The 11,862-nt window shown below is 37.8% G+C and overlaps 1 protein-coding gene across 2 annotated transcripts; it reads left to right on the top strand.

Annotated features, from left to right (window-relative positions):
• Positions 1-1,996: 1,996 nt before the first annotated feature.
• On the top strand, positions 1,997-10,711 carry LOC121729224 (secreted protein PRY1-like). 2 transcript variants are annotated; one of them, XM_042117664.1, is made up of 2 exons: positions 1,997-2,031; positions 9,438-10,711. In XM_042117664.1, exons 1-2 carry the CDS (start codon positions 2,020-2,022, stop codon positions 10,509-10,511), a joined length of 1,086 nt encoding a protein of 361 aa, XP_041973598.1. In that variant the 5' UTR covers positions 1,997-2,019; the 3' UTR covers positions 10,512-10,711. The 2 variants fall into 2 exon arrangements, with proteins under 2 accessions (XP_041973598.1, XP_041973599.1); XM_042117665.1 differs by lacking the exon at positions 1,997-2,031 and adding an exon at positions 2,448-2,562.
• Positions 10,712-11,862: the final 1,151 nt, after the last annotated feature.

Here is an 11,862-nt window from a genome sequence, read left to right as displayed (position 1 = left end):
GCGCTTGCTCACTCACTCGGCGTAAAGTGAGTTTACCCGAGGACCAATCCCCTACCCTATTCCCTTCCCTACCCTCCCCTATTTCCTTTCCTTCCCATCCCTATACCCTATTCCCTCATAAAAGGCCGTCAACGCACCTGCAGCTCTTCTGATGCTGCGAGTGTATATGGGCGACGGAAGTTGCTTTCCATCAGGTGACCCGTTTGCTCATTTGCCCCCTTATTTCATAAAAATTAAAAAATAAAAATGTAGAGATGAGAGCAGCTATGAGCCGCGCACTGTAAAACTCTGGAACGAACTGTCACCAGCATTATTTCCGGACCTATACGACCAGCGAACCTTCAAGAAGAGAGCGTATTCCCTCTTAAAAGGCCGGCAACGCACTCTTCGATGTTGCGAGTGTCCATGGGCGACGGTAGTTGCTTTCCATCAGGTGACGTTTGCCTCCTTATTTCATAAAAGAATGAAGTAACATAAACCTCACACCACTGGTACAATATAGGATATACAATATACATGTAGCAAAACAAAATGATAATAATTTAGGGTGTGTACTTACACACCCTAAATTATTAACAAACACAGCGCAAGCGCTGTTTTACGCCGGTTTTCTGTGAGAACGTGGTATTTCTCCGGTCGAGCCGGCCCATTCGTGCCAAAGCATGGCTCTCCCACGTATAAACTCTCTCGACAATATTTTGTCAATTATTGTCGAGAGAGCAAAACACTAGCAGACACTAGAGTTCATAAGTTATCTGTATTACGTCAAAACATTTAACAAAAAATATGTAAATATAGATAAAAATAATAACATTTGTTAGAAATATTATTATGATAGCTGCAAGCATAAGTACTATATTTTATATTATGTCCACACCACCCTTATTTCCTATACTCTGCCTATGCGTACACTCGCAGAATTGCAATACGTGCAAGGCGTCACATGCTACTTGGAAAATTCAACGTGCGTTTCGACCCAACATCAGAATATCCTCGAGTGGATTCTACGAACAATGTTCCTCAAGAAAGTATGGCGTCCACGAATTACATTAAGAACTAGCTGTTGTCCGCGACTTCGTCCGCGTAAACTGCATACAAAAAAAGTAAAATATATCATCCTCCTTTTCGGAACTCGGTTAAAAAGTAAAAGTACTAAGTTATTCCTTACTTCATCAGCTATCTGCCAAAAAAAGTCCCGTCAAAATCGCTCCAGCCATTTCGGAGATTAGCCGGAACAAACAGACAGACAGACAGACATACAGACAAAAATTGTAAAAAATGTTGTTTTGGTGTATGTAGCGCATATACATTCATATGCATGTAGTAAAAAACGGTTCTTTCAATATTACAAACAGACACTCCAATTTTATTTATATGTATGTATGTATGTATATAGATGTATAGATGTATAGATTTAGGAGGATTATGTCCAGCCAAATCTCACAGAGTGATAAGGTCTCTCCAATATTTTGTGAGATTTTGCTGTTAAAATCTTGTTCCTAAATCTCATGTAAGATTGGTGAAAGATGGTAGTCAAAACATAATATGTCTTACATGAAGTCCGATATCTTGTCATTAAGGGTTAATATAATTCTAAACGCCCCCTAACCTGACGGCGCGACGCGGCGTTACGTTGCGTAGTTGATAGACGTATCAACCACATCTGTGTTATGAATTATGATACATATAAAAAGTTTTGAATAAATTGACTCAACAATTACATAAATTATCTTAAATTGCAATTATATTTTCACAATGCGGTCAAAAGTGAGTCAATGCCCCCTGCGTACAGTTGGTTGACCAGTGTGCTACTTTTGAATCCTATAACTGTGATTTTAAGGTTCAAAATGGTACATTTTGAGCGTACGTGGTATATAATTTTTGCGTGACGGTAGAGGGAATCCTCTAACTACCTAATAACAATAATGGCTTTGTTATGTGATTTTTATTCAGTCATCGCGAAGCACCGACACGGTACATTGCCAAAAATGTTTTTTTTGACGCGTTTGAAGTGTTAAAATGGTGAAAGCGGTTAGTATGACACTATAGTTTACTTAGTTTTAATAGTAACTTTAAATTAAATTTATTATGTGTGCAAGGAAGAACCGACTCTATCTTTGTTTTTGTTATTTTATACATAGAACTGATTTATTTTGTACAATGAAATATGAATAACAAAAGTGTACAAAGTAAACATAGATAATTTTAATCACATTTTAATTATATTTTTTTGTGATTATAATATCTAAATATAAACATAATTGTAATAATTAAGGCCGAGTAGTAAAAACCCATTACAATTAGGTACTTAAAAATTTTTACCGTATTAAATAACATTACGAGAAATAAAAAGAACATGAATGAAGTCGCTCCATTGAACTGTAATCTCGGCTTATCGGGTATATAGCTCTCTATCAGCAGTATCAAATTAGAGAGGGACAGCAAACATCCTGATAACACATTTCATAATGTTAGTAGCATTCGTATTCGGGCATAAGGATCAAGAAGTAGGGCAAAGCAATTGGAAGTGTTTTGTGACCTGCGCGAGAAGAAACAAAAATGGTAAATATATATTTTTTTTGAAAACCGCAAGGACTGATTTAAAGTGTTAAAGGTCAATGTGAATGTGTGAAATGAAAAAAAAATTACAATAGTGGAAAAAATAAAGTGGAAAGGTTATATTTATTTTGAAATTTTAAATTTGATTCGTTCAAAGTTTTAGTCGAGTTTTTAATTAACTACTTTTGATCATATTTTAAATGTTTCAAAAAAAGATTAATTTTAAAATTAAAATGATAAATCCATACTAATGTTACAAATACGAAGGTGTGTCTGTCTGTGTGAACGAATCCCAATCCGTTCGAATGGGCCGGCTCGACCGGAGAAGTACCACGGGCTCACAGAAAACCGGCGTGAAACAGCGCTTGCGCTGTGTTTCTCCGAGTGAGTGAGTTTTCCTTCCCTTCGTTACCCTCCCCTATTCCCTTCCCATCCCTACAACCCCTTTATTACCCTATTCCCTCTTAAAAGGCCAGCAACGCACTTGCAGCTTTTCTGATGTTGCGTGTGTCCATGGGCGACGGAAGTTGTTTTCCATCATGTGACCCGTTTGCTCGTTTGCCCCTTTATTTCATTTTAAAAAATTCCCCTAAACCGATTTTGCTAAAATTTGGTATACCATACCACGCACAATTTTCGGCGCAAAGGAATTGCGGGCGTCATCAAGTTCTTTAATGAATTATTAAACTGTTTCACCACTTCCTGATAAGTGACGAATAGGCTATCCACCAATTAACTTGACAGATCAAGTATGGACAATCAGTCATAAAAGTTGTGAATAGCCTATTCGGCACTTTATCAAGAAGTGGTGAAACAGACTATCAATCATATTATTAGACGACTTTTTTTTACTTTCTTGTAGGCAGAAACTTTCCAAATATTAGATGGTCCTTAATTTTTACAGAAGAAAGAAAGGTTTACCTATGCTACTTTGGGTTCCATGGCCCGCTACACATAGATTTTTTATCAAAACCTACACAATTATCCTACAAAATTATCCTTTTTAGGTATCGTTCTGATATGACGTATATATTGATATGGGATATCATACTATGTCAGCATAAATTGCTATTAATAATATTTTTGTTGCTAACTTTTGTGCTTTGTTGGAGTAAAATCGGCAGGTTTTATACATTTTGCCCTAATAAACAATGGCAAACGCTCTTTTGAATTTGGTCTAAATAAGAGAGTGCTAAGTTTTGTCATTAATTCAGATAGGTTTTCGGGTTCATTTAAAAGGAACAAAAAATAAAATAGTTTCCCCTTATTACTTTTAATAATTTTTACAATGTTTACGCGGCATGACACTGCAGTTTAAAAATGGCGATTAAAAACACAAAAATATAATATTATAATTAAGAATAAAACTTAATTTACTTCATGAAGAACAAATTTTACCTCCGCTGCTCTGCGTTTTGCGTTTTGGTGTATACTGACCCTAATGCTAACGGCAGGTAATTGCAATTGTCTATATATTTTTTACTTTAAAAAGTTCCTTAAATCTTTTTTACCTCGGAGACAAAAAGAATCAGCAAGAAAAATAAGTACGACTGAGAATAAAACAAAAAAGTAAAGTTATTCGGGACATGTCCGGCATATTTCTTTACTCTCTTTTTCAACGCCATATGTGACCTCTTTACTGTGAAGAGAGAAGAAATGACATATATTCTTATATCAAGTAATGTAATATTATTAACATTACTTAATAGTTAACAGTACGTTTGTTTGATTACAAACAAATAATAATCAAATCAAATCATTTATTTCGGGCATCAGAGGCCCATATAACAAATACCTTAAACTAACATACATATTTTATATATATTCTTAAAAACTCACACTGTCACGTTTTGCCGGCGACATGACTCGCTTCGTTCTGGAGTCTCCCCCGGAACCTCCGATAGACCACATCAGTCGGCCAGCATTTCTCCGCTTCAAAGGTCGATAGAAGATGGGTCTCTCACCACAAAGGAACTGAAGTTGACCTTGTGGCGAGACTGCAGACGTTCGACCCTCAAGTGGAGGGATGTCTTCTTACTGATGTAGTTGACGACGCCGAGGGCGTCGTCCTCGACCTCCATGGACCAGTATAATAAAATAATGATCAAATTAGGTTCAAAACTAAAGCATGGATATCACACTAATAATATTTTAAAGGCGAAAGTTTGAGAGTTTATATGTTTGTTTTTTCTCCACGTCCAAACAGCTAAAGCGATTTTAATATAACTAGAGATCGCCCAATGGTCGAAATTCGACCTTAATTTCAACGTTATAAGGACTATTACCTACCTATATTTTGTAAAAAACATTGACTTTATAAATTTTTTTTCAACTCTTGTCTCTGGGAATTACCTGATCTCAGACTGGCCGTGTAAGCATTGTCTAATAGTATCTAAGATTCAATAAAAAAAACTATAATCCATTTTCAATTTGTCAACTTGTTGTCAACAGACTTCAACCATTATAATTAGAGTATAATTCGTATGTATAGGCTTGTCATTCAAAAATCTGTCATTTCTCATGTGTGTGTGTTGTAGTGTGTGTAATGTTTTATTTGTTAAAAAATAAAAGCATAATTTCAAAATAATATTAGTTCGATGCACTCCTTCACCATATAATAAACAGTAACAGTGCAAAATTTCATTCACCTACGTTTCCCCATTTTTCGTAAAAAGGGTTACAAACTTTTTCGTTCGCGTATTAATATTATGATTTGGTATTAGTTAGTTGATACCTTGGATTAAGCAGCTATTTTTACTGTGGGAAAATATCAAAATTTATTTTCTTAATAAACCACGGGTAACGGGTGCTTTGAACGCCTCCGTGGTCTAGTGGTATAGAGCGCGGCTCTTAACTCGGAGGTCGTGGGTTCGATTCCCGCGTTGGAAACATGCTATTTCCAAGTTTGGTTAGGACAATGCAGGCTGATCACCTGATTGTCTGACAAGTAAGATAATCCATGCGTCGGATGGGCATGTAAAAAAGTCGGTCCTGCGCCTGATCTCTCGCCGGTCGTGTCGGTCTTCCGTCCCACTGGGTTATGAGAGTAAAGGAATAGAGAAAACTAGGCCTTTACATCCGTTGTGGATGATTTATACAGTATTTTTCAGAGCGAAGTAACCACTCCTCAAATACTGCAGTGCCTGGGACAAGATTTTTAAATGCCCGTATGGTTGCCCAAGCGCATACGGCATTCTCGCATCATAGTCGGCCTAGTCCAGAGGAAAGAACTAGTCAATACGTCTGGGACCAACTATGTGCGGGTTTCCTCACGATGTTTTCCTTCACCGTACGAGCGTCCGTATTATGTACTTGAGATCAGTAAATGTCTCATAGGTACACGCCTCCACCTGGGTTCGAACCTGCACCCTCTAGGAGTGCGAACCGAAGGTTTGCCCATTAGGCCACGGACGCTCTTGAGAGGTCACCTGCGCATGCATACCTGCACAGGTGACCTCTCCAGTAGACCGTAGCGCGTATAACAGCCATTAGACTTTAGTCTCGAAATCAGTGGGCAGCGGGGTGGGAGCGGCGGCGGCACGGGAGCGGCGCGTTCCAAATGTATAGGTACTTTGCCATAACCCTGAGTGGGTTATGACAAGCGCCATGTCAATTATATCCAGTCTAAAACAAATAAAATTAGTGGCGACCGTGTGAGCTAATTCCGTATATTAGAGCTCGTTCCAGATCATTCCTGATTATGGTGGGAACGTACTGTAGTCATAGCATAAATAAACGCAGAAGTTAGAGGTTCATATGGCAAATAAACTTTATAGTTCATTCACACTTAGTATGAAAAATACGTGTGACACTCGGGGACTGCCGCGGTAAAGCTATTGCATAGCACTTTCTTTCTTTCTTTTCTTTATTGCATAACGCTTTCACAAATGGGCCGGCTCGACCGGAGAAGTACCACGTTCTCACAGAAAACCTTCTGATGCTGCGAGTGTCCATGGGCGACGGAAGTTGCTTTCCATCAGGTGACCCGTTTGCTCGTTTGCCTCCTTATTTCATAAAAAAATAGCACTTTTATCAACTTATGCAATTATAATTCGCATACGTCTAGTCGCGCGCATACAAACACCGTGCCGAAGTGTGGCAACGCTGCGCTGACGGCGCTGCTGCAGCGCTGTGCCAGTCGGAGTGGGGTGTGTTAAGTTTTTTCGTTACATGATTTCTTGATTCAGTCGCTGCGCTCAATGCCCGCGTTTGAAGCTATGCAATAGCTTAAAAATTATTTACGCGACCGAAATTCTGCGTCTTGTGATGTGACATACAACATTTGCGCTCGTTTGGCTCCACCTATATTATGGTTGATTACGAAAAGACACAATATTTATGTATTTATCAATTTATTTATTTATTTATATATTTATGTAATACAAATTATAACTTATGTCTAATTGAGAGAGTTCACCACGCGCAACATTATATCACTATAATCTAGTAAGTTTCTCTCTGTCATTGTCCTAACCAAACTTGGAAATAACATGTTTCCGACGCGGGAATCGAACCCACGACCTCCGAGTCAAGAGCCGCGCTCTATAATTTTGTTGTAGTCATGTTAAAATACGCAACAAAGTCGGGAATTAAAGCATCGAGCACTAATATGAAACTTAAAACATGTTTGTTTGTATTTCAAAGTTTGCTCACCCGATGGCGGCAGAACTTTGTCAATTGCCTGCACTTGCGGCAAAATTGTACAGTTATTAGTAGCTGTTGCCAGCGACTTGAAACCAAACTATTTATTCGCTTTCTCATTTTAGTTGCTTTTGCCGGTTTTAGACATTAATTTCATAGCCCTTGGTCTGTTATGAAAAAAAAAAACAATGAACGACCTTTTACCACTGTTGGGCTTTTGGAAAAAGGGTTAAACTAGCGTCCGGACGTCTTATGTCTTCTTTTTCTACCGCCTAGCAAAACAATGTTTTATTAAACCTCTCCGAAATGACTTGACCAATTTTGTTGAAATTGTGTGTGCTTAAGCAAGTCTGAAAATTAATCAACGTCAATTTTTGTATCCGAAATTGCACACGACCACTTTTGGCAGGTTAGGTAGTAAAGATTAATTCTAATTGCATGTAGATCAAGCAAACTTAAAAGCTACTGTACAGTGTACATTAATGGAACTGTAAACTACTAACTAACGCTAATTGCTAGGGAACGTCCTTAAACTTGTGCACGACCTATATCTTGTCCGTTTCCGCTTGAAAAAAGCATTTTCTTCGCTCGCGCCCTTGAAATTATTGATACGTTATCGATTCCAACAATTCTATTTTACAAACAGACAGTCAGCAATCGGTATAATTATTTTAATCCTGGATAATCTACAAGTATGTATATGACTTCAACTCTTTATCCATTTCTAGAAATTCTTTTAAAATAAATATCATATATATAATATTTTAATAAGTATTGTTAGTGTAATTTGAAATGGTAGTCTTCCTTGTTAGTATTGTATTCTCGGAAATAAATACAAATGCAAGCCCAGCGAATCATGACTCCTTAATTATGACATGACCCGACCAAATAATGTAAGGCATTTATAGGTCTACCAGAATCTGATGGCAAAAAATGATAATTAAATTGACTCTAGCAATACCGGGGTGATTGGAATAAGACATTTTGATCCTTTTTTTTCCTTATAGTGGCTCTATATGTGAAACATGCACATATAAAAATTTATCCAATTATCAAGTATACTTTTTGAAAATCAAAATTTGCCATCAGATCCTGGTAGACCTATACCTACGAATCTATTTCTGATTGTACTATCAGATAAGTTGATTCCTATGCAAATCGGGGACCTAAGTAGTTTGGTTGCGTTACGTCAAACCCAGCTGACAGATCACAATTAACATTGACATATTCGAGCAAATAACGTTGGTCTGTCAATTGCATAGGAATCAACTTCCTCGATGGTACATAAAAACGAGTTGTAAAACTTAACCCTTCTGACGCATTTAGGTAAAAATATTCGTCACACCGCCAATAAAGCGATAAATTGTATCCAAGATTACCGAACATAATATAATGTTAAGGTATTTACAACACTGATAGCGATAGAAAAATATTTTCCTGTGTAATTTGTGAGTAACACTGAACACATGAATAATACTTCCTGATTGCTAATCTTCTGTTTCCGTGAAAATAATTCTACATTTTAAATTAAAATCTTGTTCAATAAGTTTAATAAAACCACTAGTAGCTTCTCTTTTCATCAATAGTAATTACAATATGAATATTAATATATTCAATTTCTATTCCTTTCTTTCAAACAGCATTTCATTAAAATATTGATAAGTTCAATAAATTATTACTTATATTATAATTATTCCGCTAAACACGAAACAAGCATAATATTTATCACTATACAATAAAGTCTAATTATTAGGCAAATATATTTGGGAAAACAAAAGTTTACTAAGATTAATAATTACCAGCACAAATTCGTGGCTTTAAACAATATTTTCGGTATGTAAATACTAGTCTTTTTTTTTTATTTTTTTTTTATGAAATAAGGGGGCAAACGAGCAAACGGGTCACCTGATGGAAAGCAACTTCCGTCGCCCATGGACACTCGCAGCATCAGAAGAGCTGCAGGTGCGTTGCCGGCCTTCTAAGGGGTAATAGGGGAGGGTAGGGAAGGGAATAGGGGAGGGTACGGAAGGAAATAGGGGAGAGTAGGGAAAGGAAAAGGGTAGGGGATTGGGCCTCCGGTAAACTCACTTACTCGGCGAAACACAGCGGAAGCGCTGTTTCACGCCGGTTTTCTGTGAGGACGTGGTATATCTCCGGTCGAGCCGGCCCATTCGTGCCGAAGCATGGCTCTCCCACGTCAAAATACGTATACTCAATGCATTATCTTTCTGTTTCAGAGTAAAATCTTTCGTTCGAAGTCGAGTGATTTCGAAAAAGAGGCATTGGAGGCGCACAACGAGCATCGACAGGAACATGGCGTACCCCCACTAGTGCTCAGCAAGGACATCTGCAAAGTCAGCCAAAAATGGGCAGAGGAACTCGCGAAAAAAGATGTCATGTCCTACAGCGTCAATCAAAACTACGGGGAGAGCATCTACTGCGGCTGGTCTCCCGACCCGAACGTCAAAATCACAGCAAAAGATTGTGTCGATCGATGGTACAACGAAATAAACGATTACTCGTTTGGCAAGGAGCCAGAGATCTTGAACTGCGGTCACTTCACTCAAATGATTTGGAAGAATACCAGGGAACTCGGCATCGGGAGCGCGAAGAGCAAATCTGGGAAACTTTACGTGGTCGCCAACTACTATCCACCGGGTAACTATAGCAACCAGTTTGTGAACAACGTTCCCCCGCCAGGAGCCTTTCAGTTCAAGTCGTCGCTGACCGTGAGCAACTCGATCACTCCAAGAGGTTCGAACAATAACCTAGCACCGCCCTCACCGAATCACCGAAACAGTAAAAATTTCGGTGAAATCGCCTCCGACTTGGTGGCAAAATTCAAATCGACTTCCATAACTAGCGACAAATTTGAGGAAGAATTCCTACAAGCACACAACGATCTTAGAAAGAAACATCGAGTGCCCCCACTGAGGATCAAGAAGGAACTCAACAAATATGCAGAGGAGTGGGCAAAAACGATCGCGAAACGAGGAAAAGTTGAGCACAGAGATCAGAATGACTACGGAGAGAATATATTCTACGCTTGGTCTTCCGATCCGAACTTCTCCTTGTCGGGAAGAGATCCAGTGGAGAAATGGTATAGTGAAATAAAGGACCACACTTTCGGTCGGGATCCCGACAATTTGGGTTCCGGGCATTTCACCCAAGTCGTATGGGAGGACACCGAGGAAGTAGGAGTCGGTGTTGCCAAAACCAAGGAGGGCCAAATCTACGTCGTCGCAAATTATTTCCCACCGGGTAACGTAATAGGGAGCTTCGCTACAAAAGTACGACCCCCCGTAAATTAAAATCCCAAAGTAAATTCACCAAAGACTGTCTTTACATTCCAAAGAAGTAATTTATTTTTACACAGACCTTTGTACATAAAAGAGAGATTAATTTAAGAATATAGGATAAGAAGATTATAATGAAACGAATAAAATTTTGATAAAGTGAATTTTTCACGAAATACAAAGTGAGAAAACGATGAATATACGCTTTTATTTATTTCATGGGTGTTTTATTTTTATTCACTTTTATGTTGCTCATTTATAAAATGTTATACATAATATTTTGTTAAAATGTTTCACTGTTTCTACAGTCTACTTAACCGTATATTTATGAATTATCACAATATACTTGATGTGAGGACAATTTACTGATTTATTACGTCCTTCGCAACGAAATTTGTTTTTTTAGCCTTGCCATGTGACAAGAAAGATTTCGTGTTCGCAGCTCATAAGTCGTGCTCTACGGGAGGAACTTCGCATGTGTGTAGTGAGTATTCATAGAAAATATATAAAAGGGAAAGCCCTTGACCCGCAGACGACTAGAAGCATTTCTTATTGATGTAGATAGAACATGAATAACTAGAATGTATTTTTAGTATTTCATTGACAAGGGACTTTTATTGATTCACAACTTGTAGCTGTTGACTGTTGTATAAAATGTATTAAAAACTTGCAAAAACAATAGAATAATCTATGCAACGGCAACAATTATAATATAATAATAATATCTATGGACGCTTCACACCTCGTCAGTCTGGCCCCGTGCTAAGTACCTGAAGGACTTGTGTTACAGGTACCAGACAACGGAAATATATTTAATACTTTTATACCATACATATAATACTTATTTAAGATTTTTATTATATCATACACATATTTAATAGTTACACATCCAGACGCGGGAACATTGAAAACTTTTTGTTCCGTCGGCGGGATTCGAACCCGCGACCCCCGGCTTGAGCTACCAACGCGCTCACCACCGAGCCACAGTGGTCGTCTACATTATAAGTTGACATTAATTTTCATATTAAAAGCAGGCACATGTTCAGTTTTATAATATTATTCAAGCATTCTATTTTAACAATATTACTTTTATGCAGTACCTACCTACTACTCGGCTTGCAATGTTATAAATTATAATTAAATATAATATAGTCATTTTCTCTCCTGGATTCCTGAAAGAGATCGTCCGTAACGATTACGCTCCCTTGCCCTCGTTAATATTTAAAGTTTACATATATAATACAGTTTTAGTTGCGTAATTTAGTAAACTAGTAACGATTTTAGCACAGTTTTACAATATTTCTGTCAATTCAATACAAACTTAGATATGCATCTACGCGTGGCGGTCTGAATTAACCCTTAGTTC

This window comes from Aricia agestis, chromosome 8 (genome assembly GCF_905147365.1).
Source record: "Aricia agestis chromosome 8, ilAriAges1.1, whole genome shotgun sequence".
Taxonomy (NCBI): domain Eukaryota; kingdom Metazoa; phylum Arthropoda; class Insecta; order Lepidoptera; family Lycaenidae; genus Aricia; species Aricia agestis.
Note: the sequence above shows the minus strand (reverse complement) of the source record. Positions and strands in the feature narration are given on the sequence as shown.